At 35.7% G+C, this 16810-nt stretch overlaps 1 protein-coding gene across 9 annotated transcripts in view; it reads left to right on the forward strand.

Annotated features, from left to right (window-relative positions):
• The window catches only part of CACNA2D1 (calcium voltage-gated channel auxiliary subunit alpha2delta 1), a 364954-nt gene extending 349339 nt beyond the window's left edge, over positions 1-15615 (forward strand). For 5 of the 9 annotated variants that reach the window (XM_017727838.1, XM_017727851.1, XM_017727863.1 and 2 more), the window contains 3 exons: positions 2179-2261; positions 3536-3624; positions 11027-11158. In XM_017727838.1, the coding sequence (XP_017583327.1) occupies positions 2179-2261; positions 3536-3624; positions 11027-11063 (209 nt within the window). In that variant the 3' untranslated portion in view covers positions 11064-11158. Of the gene's footprint in view, positions 1-2178; positions 2262-3535; positions 3625-11026 lie in introns of all 9 variants that reach the window. The other 4 variants (XM_017727845.1, XM_017727857.1, XM_017727868.1 and 1 more) reach the window with 1 other exon arrangement.
• Positions 15616-16810: the final 1195 nt, after the last annotated feature.

A 16810-nucleotide genomic window follows, 5' to 3' on the forward strand; every position in this document is an offset into this window, starting at 1 on the left:
CATAGAATTTCTTCAGAGCTGGCTAGAGACATAGATTACTTACATGCTAGGCAGAGTTCTTGCAACATAAGTACTGAAGTTAAAAGCATGTGAAAGACTGTTTTAATTTGCAACCACCTCCATGCCAATCTCTTTGCTTTAGCCTGTTCCCTGCAGTAGATACCTGTAGGTGATGGTGATGGAAACACGTACAACCAACGTACATATTCTAGGTCAGTAGAAATTCACCTCAGCCATTCTCTTCTACATAGGTGCGAGGACATCATGCCAGAGATGGTAAATCAAACCATAATTTGGATTACTGTGACAGAACAGGGAAAACAATTAGTAATACCTCTGTCCATGTCAGGAAGTTAGTTGAGACAGCCTCCCCCACTTCTGGAAGAAAAGCAGATGGTAGTACAGATGACTGTGTTTCTTTGGCACAAGCAATGCATTCATTGCCACATTAATAAAACCGGAATTCCATCTACGCTTGGGCTGAAAAGGAAGTTACATTGGAGTGTCATGACAGAACTATGTAAACATAGCCTAATATTCTAATTGGCTTCAGTCCATGACACTTTCATTAGCTGTTTCCACTGTCTGAATTTATAGACAGCACTCACTATAGAAAATGAAGCATGATGGATGGGAAAAGGGCACATGACTTGCATTTCTCTGTGAAGCCCAAAACTTCTAGAAAGCAGTAAATGACCTCAAATGGCAGCCAGAGCAGCTGGGTGGGCTTATATTGACTAAAGGAACTATATTTTTTTTTAATTCAACTATGCATTACTGAACTATTCTCTCTTTTCTGTGACTAAGGCACATAGTGAAATGCAGATGTAGCATAACATCACCCAAGCAGGCAAAATGACCTTTGGGTGCTATTTAGGTGATTATTATTACACTTTGCGTCCTTTTGGCTGGTACAGCTTTGCTTATGCACAGTCTCTTAGAATATTTTTGTGTTTCAACTTCCCTTTCAGTTGAGCCACTGCAGAGAAAAAGGGAGATGACTCTGATAACATCTGAATGAAGGCAGATGCAGATCTGTAGAAACAAATTCCCCATCATCTTGCCTTCTCTTCCCTTTGGCCTCTCCACTTGTTGCCCTGAAGCTGCCGTACTACTCCACGGTAGTGCATGAATAGGATTGCTTCAAGTGTAAATTAGAGCTACTAAGATAAGTTCTGGTACTCGATTATTTTAATAGCTTTAATATGTGCACTACCTGCAGTGGAATAAAAAAAGCTTAACATACTGAATAGTAACATAAGCAGCTTTCACCAGAAGGCTGTTTTGCAGTTTGCCATATCCTGGTCTTTCAAGTCTGCTGCAATGACTTGTGCCCCTCGTTAGCCAGTGGCACATGTGAAGTACAGTGTTTACATCTAATCACCAGCAATTACAGATTTCAGAGATGTGAGCTAAAGTGGTACCTCCCATTTGCAGTTAGCTAATTAATAGCGTGTCACTGCTCCCCCTTCTCTCCTGATGTTAGTATGGACAGCATTTTCTCTGTCTGCCTTCATCACTGAAATGCTAATGGGATCTCATTAGTTCTCCTGTCATTTACTACATGCCTACAGTGGCATGATCTTTTCTATGATATTTGGGGTAATATAAGTGTACACATAGTAGAACCAGTAGTTTTTATAGGCTTCCACTGCTATGTTCAACCTGCATATGCCATTACTTTTCCAAACAAGTTTCATTGCTTTTACTGTGTATCTTCATTATAGCGGGGTAACTCAGTGGTAACATAAACTATAGGTTAGCTGATTATTGTTTAGTTATAACTATAACTAATATAACACCACTGAAAGTTTACTGCTTTGTGAAATATTTTCTGCAATATTTGTGTAATGATAATAAAAGCAATACAGAAAATGTTAAAAGAACTAATCTTTTATTTCTGTTTATGGTTCTGAAAATATTCTAAAAAGTCTGGCAGAAAGTTTGTTTTCTTGATTATAACAGTGTAAAAAGTAGGTATTTCACTTTGATTTATCTAAATGGTTGGGTTTGTTTTCTTGAATTTAAACAAGAAACTGTGAATACTGATGTTTATTTCAGTACAATCTGAATTAGGATAAATCTTCTCTCCTGCCACAAAAATACAAACAGAATGTTGTTGATCCTGCTCATGTACAGTGCATGGAAAACAGTCACACTCCTTAACCAGAAAAACAGATGAAGGGCCAAATCCATGTGAAATGGTCAAACAACCTAGATACAGAAAAGGTCCCGAAATCTGTTTTGATGAAGCCAAACAGGTAAAATTGACACTTAGGACCATCTTTAGAAACAATTGTAGAGCAGCTTTAGATGATCAGTGAAAACTGTGTTTAAATGTACCTTGGTGCCTGGTAACCTTCTTATCACTAAACATACTGTTCACTCTAGACCATAGCCACTCTATTTCAGTTAACATAAAATTAACTGCTGCTTTCTTATCTGCCTTTCCTATAACCATTGCACTTTCACACATGATTCCCTCATCAGTGAGCATAAAACTGTTGGTCTCTGTATGGTGCTGTGAAATGCAATTTTCAATGGCTTGCACAAGTAGACGATAATCTTGGCTTAGAAGTATTATTTTTATAATAATATTTCTAAATTTTTATTTAAATATTGCTAAATTATTAAAAATGTTATATGTGGTTTAGGATGTTTCAAATTCAGCAAATTGTACTGCCCTTAGGTCATGTTCTTAGCAGGTATAAAAGTGCATTGCTTTACTGAAATCATCAAAACTATGCTGTTTAGTACTTCTGTATTGAATGCATACGTTTCGAAAGAGAAAAATTACAACTGTGCAGCATATCTAAATTATTTTTAATATTCTTTCTATATTACCTTTCAAAGGTATGAAACAGATTATTCTGAATTCAAGTTGTTCAGAATAAATTTCAAGACAAAAAGGGCTGAAAAAGGAAGTGCCTTGTATTAGATACAGTAAATACTTTAAAAACGTCTTTTTAATGCCTCATTCAGTTTCTGCAATTTCTGCAGTGGAAAGATTGTCACAAACCACTGCACTTAGTTGGCTATAACTGCTGTATACCAAAATTTGTTCCAGTATGTTCTCTGCTTTTCTTGTAATGAGGCGCAATTACCGAGATGTCAGTAGTGTTAAAAAAAGTCCAGGGAATTGGTATTCAATGTGTTTTTCTAGTAACCAAATTTTCTTTTAAAAAGGAAGTCTTCTTACTGGCCAACAAAGATTAAATAAAGTTGAAAAACCATCCAAAAGCTATCCAGCCATTGCAAATAATCTAAACCATCCTGATATGATTGTGTGTGAAAGTACAACTCTTGCTCACTAGCTTGATGTGCTGATCAGTGTGTAAGTCATGTGTTTTGTAACAGTGGATTGTTTTGGTTAAGTTTATTTGCAAAATTTGCTGTGAATCTCTTGCTCTTGGGTGGATGCTTTCACATTAACTCTGCTAACTGCCAGCAATCTGCATGATATCTCATCTTGTATGTCTTTTTTTCTGTGTTTTCTTTCCTTTCCTCTACTTGCTACTTTGCCCGTTATTAATAGGATCAGCCTATATGCACAACGAGTCGTGCCTCTGCCATGACGTCCGCTCCTATCTTCATTTTTCTGCAAGTTTTCATGTGGTGTGGATGGTCAGTTACTTTCTCTAATTTTTTGTTTTGTTCTTGGCTTAAAAAATTAGCAGACTTTTTTACTTACTGAGCATACAAAAGAAAACAGAATGAAGTGAGTCTCAAAAGGAACAATCTGGAGCAAATTACTATTGCAATATTAAGGGAAATTAAATATTGAAAAAAAACCTGTCTGGAGCCTTATAAATCACAATTAATAAACACAAGGGCCTCTCCCATAGAACATACAAAGACAAGGGAACCTGTTGGGTTTATATGGTTGGCTCTTTGAGATTACACATGTACCAGATGAGTCCATATCCTTCACTTACAAGCATTTTTCCCTCGTCCTTGTTAAAATGAACAGAAGAAGAAATTTTTTTTCACAGAGACAAATAAAGATACAAAGCAAATAGAAAAGACAGTCTACCTGTGGAAATAAAGCTTTACTTATGGGTAGCATAGGATGAATGCTGTGTATGAGTGCTGCTATTGAGGAGAGTAAGGAGTTTTCACTGCATTCAAATGAACACAACAGTTAATGATGGAAGATAATAGTATGCATCAATTTGGTTAAACTAGGAATTCAGTAAAATAATAATTTTTACTTCTTATTTTTTGGCAACCTAAACATATTGTCTGATTACAGTGGAGGGTGGGTTTTTTCTTCTAATTAACTACATAAGTTGCTGTATATTGACCAAATGCAGACTCTGGGGTTTACAATGAAAGCCTTGGAAATTAGACTGGAAATTTCATTTGATGGTGTGGGACTGTGTCATGAGTTACTGTGCTAGTGACATGTCTGCAAGAGAACTGCTGAGCTAAAAAGCATTAAATGTGTGACTGAAGGGGGTTCTGATCAACATTATTGTTCTGAAAACCACTAGAGGGAGATACTCACATGTCTATCAAAGTAAAGCAAACGGCAGAACTGAAAGCTTACAAGGCATTTCTCAGGGTTAGTGTAATGAAACACTGAAAATTGTAGCAATTTAGAAAAGTAATTTTCTCAGTAATCTATATTCTCCCTATACTTAAGGGAAGGTTCAATTAATATCTCTTGAATGCAACTGAAAAAAAATATTTAAATTCTGTTTGACATTTTATTATTTGAATAATTTTGAAGTTTCTTATTCTGTGTCTGTGATTTAGTTGGCCTTTCTTTAAGCCAGCGGTATTTCACATTAAAATCTAGATTAACATCTCATGCTCTTGCTCATGCAATTTGCTCTGCACATAGCTTTCTTTTAATTAAAAAGCTACTGTCCAATGTACATAAAGCAGCAGAGACTCACCTTGAGCTGAATTCTTTATGCCCAAAATGTGCTTTCTACTTAAGATGAGAAACCCACAGAATATAATTTTAGCTCATAAGCTTTTGGCAGCAGAAAATTATAAAGGTAATTTTTTTTCATCCATCTTGTTTTTAATAACTTTGTGATTTTGGAAATGGGTTCTCTCTGGACATTTAACTATGTAGTTATATTAAAATCACTGAAGCCAACACAGATACGATCCAGCTGATCAGGTTCAGTAATCTGACGGGTTTTTTTTTACTTTTCATCAAGAATAACAAAACAGTCATTATCACTGCCTCGAATGGCTTGCTCTTAACTTGTTCATGCACACTGGTTTTGTTTGCCATGCCTGAGAATAAAGAACTGTACAAGTTTTTAGCCCCTACTGGCAATGTCTTATTTCTATCAGCTTCCAGGGAAGTCAGTGGGAGCTTTGAGAGTGATTAGCAGTCCAGGCAACTGGATACATCTTGTTGGAATTGCCTGTGTCCCCGATCTGTGCATGGGTAGCTGTACACCTTTGACAGATTCCTGTGGTAGTCCAGACAAAGGAGGGTAACACAAAACCTGTGAATGAACATGCACTGGAACTGGAAATGACTCTTGAGTAAACGCAAAGGTGTTCTCCATGTCATATGAAACTTTTAAAATACATGCTTATGAAAGGTGTAACTTTGAGGTAACCAATTGATATCAAAGGCCAGATCAGAGCTCTTTGGGCAGGTGTTGTTTTATCCTTTTATAAGTCAGAGTAGCACAATGGGTTCTGATGAATTATTATGGTTTAAAAACAAAGTTTTAGTACATTAAATAGTTACAGTGCACTTCTAAAGGAGTAACAAGCGCATTTATAGTTTTAGTGTATATGTAGTGTACGTATATATAGTATATGTATAGCCTTATATATATATCTATTTATAGTTCCATGTGTATTTTTAAAATTTTGGGCTGGCAGTGTCTTTAAGGAAATGTTGATAAATAGCAATGAATATGTGGGTTTTGCACTTAACAATGAAGGTATGGTTTTATAAAAGCATTCATTTCCATTCTGAAAGTACAGAATATTTTTCATAGTGTGTGATGCTGTAAAATAGCCCTATCTAGAGTTGTCACAGTAAGGCATGACATGAAGGAGATGGCATTTGGATTTGACACTTCTCTACCTCAAGCATGCAAGGAAATTTGACATGATTTATTAATGCAAGAAATTCCTCATACACTTCTGGTGAAATGAAAGTGCCTTACAACAATTCTTTCCAATTTCTTTTACAAGTCTCTCTCTCTTCAAAGAGAATTAATATACAGACATAATCTTGAAGACAGCAAAGAGAGGACATCCCCAGCTGATCTGTTATTCAGTATTTGTGTGATTAATGTAATGGGCTGGAAAATTTCAGTGAAACTGCTTAAAAATAGTTCAGTGTCTAATTGTAGTAACAGAGTTAAAGATAAGATGATACAAAGAGAAGATAAAATGATTCTGTATATCTTTGTTATAAGATAGTTTAGAAGAAATCTCAAAAATAACATTAACATGAAACAGTTGAGAAGTTTTCTTAAAACTCAAGAAGGGGGGAAGTGTTTTCAAAAAAGGCATTCAAAAGTGACATTTTTCTAAATCTGGTTTTAAATTGGGAATGGAATCCCACTTATTTCCAGGGGATTATTGATTGTTATGATTCATGTAAATAAACACATAACCAGATTTCCTCTTTTTTGATTTTATATTTTCACATTTTCCATAATGTTAACAACAGTTAAAACATAAAAGAAAATTACAATGTGAAATTCTGTGGAGAAAAAAATTAGTTCAGATAGGATCTACTGTACCTTGTTTGCCACTACTATTTTTTGCCTCGGCTTAGGACATGAAAGAATGAACTGATTCCAGAGATAATATTTAGAAGTTGTTCTTGGCAGAACTGCTGGTTTACCACTGCAAGTTGGTCTAAAAACCTCAGAAATTTAGTGTGGCTTTCATCAATATGAGGTTAAAATCTCACTAACCTTGAAGTATGTGTATAAATATTGTATACTTTTGTGTAGTACAGTTTAATGCTGTTGTTCATAATAAGACAATGCCTCTCCTGCATAAGGCTTCCAAGATATTCTCGGCTGTTGTGAATTGTGAATCCTTTAAAAACTTCTGTGTAGTTTTAGGGAGAGAGAAAAAGATATTAAAATACTTTTTTTCAACCCAATAAGAATATTACATTGTATGACTGTTGAATGTGAGAGCAGTTGATAAATTGTGGTGTGGTTAAAAAAAAATCTCATAAAGCAAATAGAAATGGACAACAGAATGGAGGGTGTTTTCAAGTACCTATGGAGGTAGGATTAATTTATCAACACAATTTACAATATTTGACCTAGTGCAAGGTGACATAAACTGAGTACTGTATAATTCTATATGTGGAGGCCTACTTGTTTTGTATCTCTACTGGATGTTGTTTACACTTAAAAAATATTTCCCTTCATGTTATGCACAATTTTGTTCAAGACCTTCAGTTTACTTCTTATACTCTCCAGACATCTCCTGTCTGTTGGAAATTTTAAATCTCCTGCTTTGCTTTCAACTCTTTCTTCAAAGATGACTGCTCTAAGTAATTTCAGTGATAAGAATAATAAATACCAAGAGGTAACACTGAGTGCTGTTCACTGAATTCATGTGAGAGAAAACCTTTACTGATAATTCTGTTTTTAGTGGTAGTTACTGTGAGGAAGAAGCAACAGGGTTATTTTTAAGTGCTTTAACTAGAATAAAGCTGCATGACAAGACACAATGCAGATGCAAATAGTGACAGAGCCAAATTAAATAAACCAGAAAGTTCAGTGCCTCTTGAAATCTTAGCATCCTATTCCAAATCTGGTGCAGTAGAGTTCACTTAGGACTTCCTTGTTGACCAGAAAGCTTAGGAATTTTGAACTTGTAGAGTGCAATCTACCAAAAAAAAAGCAAATCTAAATACCAAAAAAACCCCACCAAAAAACAAATTTAAAAAAAAAAACACAAACAAAAACCCTAAACAACAACAAACAAAAAGAAACCCCAGAAAGTGTGAGCCAAAACTATACAACTAAATTATAAAACTACACATGGCAGAGATATGTCTGGAAAAAGCTATTGTTAATAAAGAATGGCAGCCACCATGAGGTATTTGCTTTAGGACAAAACGAGTTTCTGTTTCTTTCTAAGGAAATTGAATGCTGATTTTTTGGGTTTTGTTTGGGCTTGGGGTTGCTAGGGTTTTTTTTACATCCAAGTTTCTAAAGGAGGCTCTTGGTAAATGCTATAATTCCTGATAATATACTGAGTGTCCTTTGTCTGCCTTATCTGATTTTACATATTTTTTCCAAACTGTTTTGGAGCCAGCTTTAAAGAATGCACTGTGTGTAGAATAAATGCCATTAAAATTCTCATCCATTAAAGCTGATATAAAGAACTCATTGAAATCCTTTTCTCTGTACAGTAATTCCCAAATTCCGTCTTTACACCTCTATTAGGAAGCAGTTGCCCTAACATCGTATTTGGCTTTGTGCTTTTGATTTAGTCAAAAATTTCTATTATCATTTTCAATGTATTCTGCAGGGAGGTCATAAAAAACACCTTATCAGCCCCTTTATTTCCTGTTTATATCCAATCTGCCATTTTTATGTATTTGTTCTTGCCCATTTGTGTAAACTCGATTTCTTAAATACTAACATTTTCTCTATGACAGTGTATTTAAGTTCCCTACAGATTCATGCAGGGGTGTTTATTTTGAATTTTCTTAAATGTTGTACGGTTTCTTGGTGGAGGGTGATGATGGTGTATTTTCATTTTTTGGGGGTTGGGTTTTTGGGTGTGGGTGGCGTACAGTTGATTTTTCTAATTGTGACATTATTTTACCTGATTAGCTAATGCAATATTTCTAAATATTCTTCTGAATCCTTTTGAGGAACTTGCTTTTAGAGATACTACTTCAAGGAGTGGTTTTTTTCTGTTTTCTAGGGGCTTGTTTTGTTTGTTAAGGGTTTTTCCTTTTTTCTTGGTTTCGAGGTTGTATGGTTGGTGGGGGGGGCGGTTAATTGCTTTTGGTAACTTTCAGGTAGTTGCCTCTCTTTAAATTGACATCTTTTGGTTTGGATTTGCTTGCCCTGATCTCTCACACAATAAGGCTAAATGCTATTGCATTGTGGCCTATGGAGCTCCTAGAGCTATATAGAGCAACTCTACTAATAACTTTGAACTGACCCTGTGCATCACTAAAGATTCAAAGATTTATTGTTCCAAAAGTCCTTTATCATATCCAAAAATGTGCTCTCTATATCTCTCTTTGATGAGACTTCGATCCAGTCTTTGTGTGGTTTCTCTAATCTCACATGACATTGGTATTGTCCCCTTGATCAGGCGGTCAGCAGGGTAAACCTGGTATTACATTTTTTATTATGAAACTGAAGTTTCTTACCCACAGATTCCATCACACTTCCTTTTTCCTGTAATAGTTTTATGCTGTTGCATTTTGTGTCATCCCTTACATTGTACCCTTTTGCTGTATGTCCGGGACTGCCATTCTTACAAAGCTGTAAGACAAATGCTCTGTCCTACTGATTATTCTCCTTTCACTAGGTTTTGGATATGTGTATTATTTTGGGGCGGTTCATTGGTGACTGGTCTTCATCCCTTTGTCTTGATTTTATGTTCCTAGCATTGGTGTAGAGGCACTGGGAAATTTTGCTTAAGGATGTGCTAACAAATTAAAGGTTTTTTAATTACTCTTTCTTATTTACCCTGATTGTACCTTTTATTAGACACACACACACACACACATGCATGCGCAAACACACTCCAGCCTTTTCTGGGGCATATTAAGTATTAATTGCATATGCCTCAGTGGCATGTCAGTCTGAACCAGGAGCTTTTCCCTGCCTGTTGGCTTTCCTCTGCTTTCTGTTCTAAAATCTTTTTGATTTCTGTGCCAGTAGCCAGTCGCTGTTACTGTTAAGATTCAGTCATCTGTCCTTCCCTGCACATATTGCATCTGTTCAAGAAGTTTCCCCAGTTGCTAATATACCTAAATTCCTTTCCACCTACACTGTCTTCTTGCCGTTGGAGGCTTGGGATCTCTTGGAAAATGGAAAGTGTCTTTTTATGCCATGGGTACAGCATACAGTGAAAACAAGAGAAAGACCAAATATTTTCAACCTTCAGAGCTATTCACAAATCTCAGACTCATCAGACGAAGTGGTGAGGGGAGGGGATGGCTGGAAAATTATCCTGGTGTTTTAGGTACTAATCAGAGTTTGTATCAGTGCTTAGAAACAAGGTCTAAGGTGTTATGGGCTCCAGAATAGGTATCAAATGTATTTCAGGCAGACTAATGAATAGGTCCATCATGTGAAAGGTATAAAGCATTATAGGCAAAGTGGTACCAAAGAACAGCAATTAATGGCAGGGAAGAATGAGGAAAAGTGGTGTGATTGCTGTGTGGCATAAGGAATAGTTACTGATTCATGACAGAGCGCTGCAGCTCAGAGACAGCCCTCAAACTGAATCAAGCATGTACAAGTAGTGCAAGAGAAAATTCTTTTCTCATACTTGAATAGAGCATCAGAGGCAGAGAAAGGATTTTCATTCTCTTTGATCATATCTTCACCTGCAGACCATATTCATTTTAATGTGTGATCATTTGATGACATGGACATAAACATATTTTGGTATTTGTTTTCTAATCTTGAAAAGTTATCTGTTCTTCTATCTTTTCTCACAATAAAGTCATACTCAGAATTGTAAAATTGATGTAATTTTAAGGAATATAGGTGTTGTTTATTGGGGCCCCCAGGTATATTCCATAACATTTTTTGATTGATGGTGTAAATATCCCATCTGGTATCTGCTGTAAACCTTGAAAGTATTTACTCCTCCCATGTTTATAGTTAAAGTAATAATGCCACTCTTTGTATCAAAAATCAGAGGAACGTCCAGGAATTATTTTACCGTTATTTTAGCAAAATAACATATATAAGACCAAAAAAGGATGTCTCAAGGATAGTTCAAAATGTTGAAAACTAAGCTGTAGGTTACTTCTCAAGCAACCTCACTGTAATTAATATTAAATGATTTCTTCTTTTCTTGTCGACAGGAGGATTCGGCTGACTGCGGTGGGGCCTCTGGTCTGAGTCCATCACTGTGGTCTATGGTACCAATTCAGTTGGTCCTGCTTTGGCTGTTATCTGGCAGCAGACACTGCCAGTTATGACCTTGCTAAACCAAAACCTGCATAACTTAATCAAGACCTGGCCAAAACGATAGCCTCAGTTCCATTGTCGAAAGGGTCAGCTATTGAGACAGCAGCAGAACAGCAGTGCTCGTGTGGTTATCACGCGTTGTGAGACTCATCAAGGCACCACGATGCCTGCATGTTGGAGTGTCAGATCCTTAACCGTGTGTGAATGCTGCATCATCTACACCATCCAAACAGATTTCTGTACGTGCTTCACCGGGGCAATCTAAAACCTTTTGTTTGTTTGTTTGTTTGTTGTTGTAATCTTGATGACTTCATGTAAAAGGGCTCCCCTAAAAACAGCTTATGTACATTATTTTAATTTCTTTTAAGCTTTGGATATCTTGAAGATTTATATTCTTTTACATGAACAGTTGTTTAAAAACGAAAAAAAAAACAAAGAAAAAGAAAAAGGAAAATGTTCTCCCCAATACACATTACTAGCACCATGATGGCTGCTTTTAGCATCAGTTTTGTCCAAACTAGTTGAGCAAAGTGAAAATATTGGCCAGTCTTCACCAGAAGTTCAGCATGATTGGAATGCTTTATGATGAGTAGTTAATTCTTCCAAAAAGAATCATGCAGCCAGCTAAGTTTTGGTAGGTTGATATAATATGTAGAAAGGAAGGAAGGGAGAAATCTTCTGTATTTCAAAATACAAAGGTAGTGGAAAGTGTAACTAAAAAGTGATTTTTGTCTTAAACTTGGTGTCATCTTCTGTCAGAAAAAAATTAATTTCAATGTAATCTTCACCTCCTTTTCACAATGCAGTTACATATAAAGCAAGTAGAAATTCTTCAAAGGCTGAAACAAAAAATGCTTGTGAATAAAAAATGTCTTTGTGATATTTGAACGTTGGTTTCCAGGGGTATTTTGCATGATGATGATGCTATGTTATTGTTTTTCAGTTTGTTTTCTTTGATGGTAGAGTATAGTTCATTGAAAAGATAACTGAGTGATTCTTGTATTGTGTGAGAAACTGAACATTGCAATGTGTTGCAATCAAATAATATTAAATTATATTATATTATGAAACAGAGCTCTGAATATACTGTGCAATGAAAAAGCTGAGAAAATAGGGTAAATATAGCTATCGTAACAAAAGGTTGAGGTGGGTTTTTTACGGAATAGCAATCTCACATGAAAATCTGTGTACAGATATTTTACGGATATAAAAATCAGATCTAACACATTTATTTTTGGAAGTATATGTTCTCTAAGGTTCATATCAGGTTCCCCCTTTGTTTCCTTCATATAAAGCCACTCATAATATTAAAACTTATGCTGTTGCTATTTATTATTGAAAATAGCATATTTAACAGCAAAATAACCTGGTTGCTGCAATTAGAAAAAATATAAACAAATGGGGAGCCTTGAATCTATATGTATGCACATTGATACTTGATTGTGAATAATAACTCTAGAAGTTGTTTTTATACAACCTCATTGGTGATAAAGATTGGTGCAGTAAATTACAATATTACAGTGTAGCATAGTGTTGATGCAAAATATGATTTGCGCTTTTTTTCCTAGTTTTCAGAACTAAACAGCTAAGACAGCTAAACCAATGAATGTGCAACTCTGCTGGTATTGTACAGTTCTGCTAACAACTGCAATATGCAAATATTAATATGGCACAATACACTAGCTCTTTAAAAAATAAAAAATGCAAATCATCAGTATATATATGCTGGCAATTGATTGATATATTTTTGGTCATGCCAAAAGCTTAAAAAATGATTGGGCATGCATTAATATCCTATGAAAACTGAAGAAGCTACTCAAAGCCATGGCATGGCTTGAACAATCAGATGTCTACTGTAGTTGTACTCATGGCTGGTTCATTGTTTCTCATGTACCTCGGCTCCAGCTATGTCTTTTCTCATGTTTGGGAATACAGTGAGTGAAAAAAATAAACCCTGACCTTTTGTTCAGTGATGAAATCTAGATTTTTAAAAAATATGTATCTAGCAATGTCATGGGGTTAAAAGTAAAATTAACTGTGTTGGATGACTTCAGGTCCTCCTCAGGGAAGGTGAGCTAATGTTGATGATACGGGTGAAGATAAACTTGGAGCTCTTCCTTCCAGTCATAGTGCTACAGTTCACCTGATACAAAAATTGGTGGAGTGTCTCTAATGCCAAGACTGCATCCAGTATTTTTCCTTAATGTTGGCAATTGACATTTTATGGGAGGAGCAAGTTTTTTAGGATTAGGCCAATACTTACTGCACTCACTGCTTTTACTCTGAGGTTACTTTAAATACTCATTAGTTTGTGTTTTGCTCTTTTAATTTCTTGAAAGATTATTATATTAAGGTCTCTATAGTTTTCACTTAGCTTCCCAAAAGAAACCCTTCATGGAGAAGTTACACTGTTTAACATTTTAAAACACTTTCATTATGCTGGTAGACTATACTTGGAGTTACTTAGTAAACATTTGATTAGTGTTTGTAGGGAGAAAGAAAGATGGCGCAAAGTCATGCTGCCACAGAAAACATCTGTGGCTTTTGCTCTCATCCCGCTTCCCTTAGAGTGTTCAAATGCAAAAGGAGGGAGAAGCCCATGCCATGCCGACACATAGCCCTCCTGGGTGATCCAAAGAGGGAAATGTCCTTTGTTCCTCTCCTTTGCCCCTCTAGGGCATACTCCCTGAAGGAATATGTTTCTATATAAACATTTAGCCTTCCAACTAACATTATAACATTCTATATAAACATTTAGCCAACATTATACCCATCTGATTAATACTTTAGAAAGTAGTAAGTATTTTAAATACTTTGAAATCATATATTGGAATATATCCAAGTGATGGTCAAGACTTTTTTTTTAAATACCCTGATATTTGCAAAATGAAAACTTAGATCAAAAATGCAATCTGAACTTTAGCTATCTCAAAATGTGAATACCAGTCTGATAGAAATAACTCACATGAATAAATTTAAATTCTCATGCAGAAGAGTATCCTTACTCTCACAGTGCATCATAGTCATCTTATATTGTCTTTCAAAGAAGAACCTTGATCTAAGCTTTAAATTAAGATATTTTTAAATACAATATATTGTTAAAAATTGTGTTTTTTAAAGTCACATAAAAGGTTCTGTCGAGGGTTGCTCAAATCCTTTAAATATCGCTAAGAGAACTGTTGGGACTGGTTCAGTTTACACAGAAGTCATGCAGTGTATTGTACATCTGACAAATAACCACCACTAAAGTTGTTACAGCATGATACCGTGCAAAACATGATCTGAGAACTTAACATGAAAGGTTTCTTTCTATTTTTTTCATTTAAACAACCAGCATTACTGCCAAAACACTGACCGTGGTCCATATTTGTAACAGGTTTTTAACATGACATAGCAGGTCTGATGGACAAGATTTTTAGCTCCTGTACCTTTAAGACTTTAGTATGATCTTTTTCATGTTTCTAATGCTTGAGGCTTTACTGCTTAACTTGACAAAAACAACAGTGTTGCTGCCATTTGTAAGTTTTCCTACAATATTCCTTTTATTAACTTAAAACCTGGCCTTACTGGTTTCAAATAGGCAGTATCCCTTTTAAGTGACCTTTGCAACCCAAGTGTTACTTGCTGTGGTTGAGAGCTTTTTGGTGTCACTGAAGAGACATTAAGGCCTTTTTTTCCCATTAACACATAAAAAACAAGCTTAATATGACTTAATTCCAAAACACAACCTCAGTACCACTGATCCAAAAATTCAATGCTAGCACACTGGTTATTAAAAAATATATGAATGCCTAAAAGGCACTGCAATGCACTCGATAGTTTTTGGAATGTCGACCTAAGGTGAAACCTTAATAACTCCTTTCTTAGGATAAATTTTACCCTAACTTCATCAGACATCTGAGCCTTTAACAAAGGCCAGATTTATTATTATTTTTTTCATACCACAATGTTAATATTGTTAATACTCATTGTACACTATTGTAAAAAGATTAAAACAAAGTGTCTGAAAACAATTCAAGAGTTTTGAAAAGTTAGCCTCACCCTCTTCCCAGCTACTTGCATCTGTCCTGTTTATGGTTTAAAAGAAAAAACATCATCTTGAAGAAATATTTCACTGAGGCTAAAGGGATACTGTCTTGTTCAGATGCCATGAAATTGTGATTGTGATCTGAAAAAGCTGTCTTCTCTTCTTGTGTTGTATGGAATGTCTGGATCATGCTTTCTGGGATACTTTTATTGAAATGCTCAGTGTGCGTTTCTGCAAAAAAAGACTTGGTTGCTCTTACCAGGCAATCAGGTCTTTCTCCCTTTTCTTGTGTTCTCTTGACACTTTTGTGGAACTTGACAAGCCTGGAAAAAAATAATTTTTTGTAAAAATTTGTACAATAATGTTATAAAAAGTTTATAATCCTAGAACTGTTGTGTTAATTATTGTGCAAAAACAGTATATTCAGAATAAAAGTTTATCATTTAAAATCAACAACTATTTTACTGTTCACTCTGTATAATAAAAACATGTAAATAAGAGCCTACATTATTTGCTATATAATACTTTTGAGTTTCATACAATTATAACCAAGTGTCTGAAGAGAGTGAAGACAGTGACTTAATGCAGGTCTTCATGGGGTTCAGAGAAGGATGCAGAGCAAACCTTCATTTCTGTTTCATTTGCAACTGTGAAAATTTAAAAAAAGTGGAAAAAATCTAACCAATTAAAACTGAGGGTCTGTAAAGCTCTCAGTAAAATAAGAGTCTGAGGCAGTTGAAGTATCCTTGTTTTCCTGAAACAATTGCTTTTGGAAGGGTTGCCATTTGCTAACTTGTAAACACTGCTGAAGTCCAAGAGTTCATTCACATGGAGAAGCAGGATAAAATCAGATAGCTCAGATGGGTCCTGCCCAAGTTGTTGCTGTTGCCCCCACCTCTGACCAAGACTGAGTCATGATTCAGTCAGCTTCTGTACTGCTGCTGTTCTTAATTAAGCACTATATTTAAAGTGGATGTATGTACCTTAATAAACAGGCTTGGGGTGCTCAGGAGGTGCTTTGCTGGGTTTCTGACTTCCTACGGTGGCACTGGCAGGGCAGAGGGCTGAAAGTGGTAACTGCTTTAGAAGCCTGACTTTAATCCTTGATTGCAAATGTGTCACAGCCCAGAGAAAATGGCAGTCATAAAATTCTGATTGTTTTACTGAATCCCTGAGGAGTAGATAAGAGAATAAGAAATCAAATGCAGATTCTAGTGCTGCAAAGTAATAGATCACCCATGTGGAAATGCTACAAGGCAGTGCATGACACTGCATCAACATCCAGAGATTACCAGCCTCAACTAGATTAAACATTGCTTCCTAACTACATGATTATCCCCACATGCTGAACTCACTCTATCATGTTTTCTGTAGGCTGACTGCCATTGAGATGTAGAAATAAATAAACCCTCAAAATCCCTTTCTTGTACCTCTTTAATTTAATTGCTGTCTTACGATACACTAGTTAAGTGAAGGAGAAGACACTTGGACAACACAAGGTTTTTTCCCCACACTCCTGGAACTTATAAGCATCTTTGACTTCATCAGTTTGATATGGGAATTGCTGCACTGCGGTGAGATATTCTATATTCATCCCTTGTGCAAATCAAACCAGAATGCACTTGGCCTGTCATATTGTGTTATTTTGAGA

Source organism: Corvus brachyrhynchos, unplaced genomic scaffold (genome assembly GCF_000691975.1).
Source record: "Corvus brachyrhynchos isolate BGI_N302 unplaced genomic scaffold, ASM69197v1 scaffold50, whole genome shotgun sequence".
Classification (NCBI taxonomy): domain Eukaryota; kingdom Metazoa; phylum Chordata; class Aves; order Passeriformes; family Corvidae; genus Corvus; species Corvus brachyrhynchos.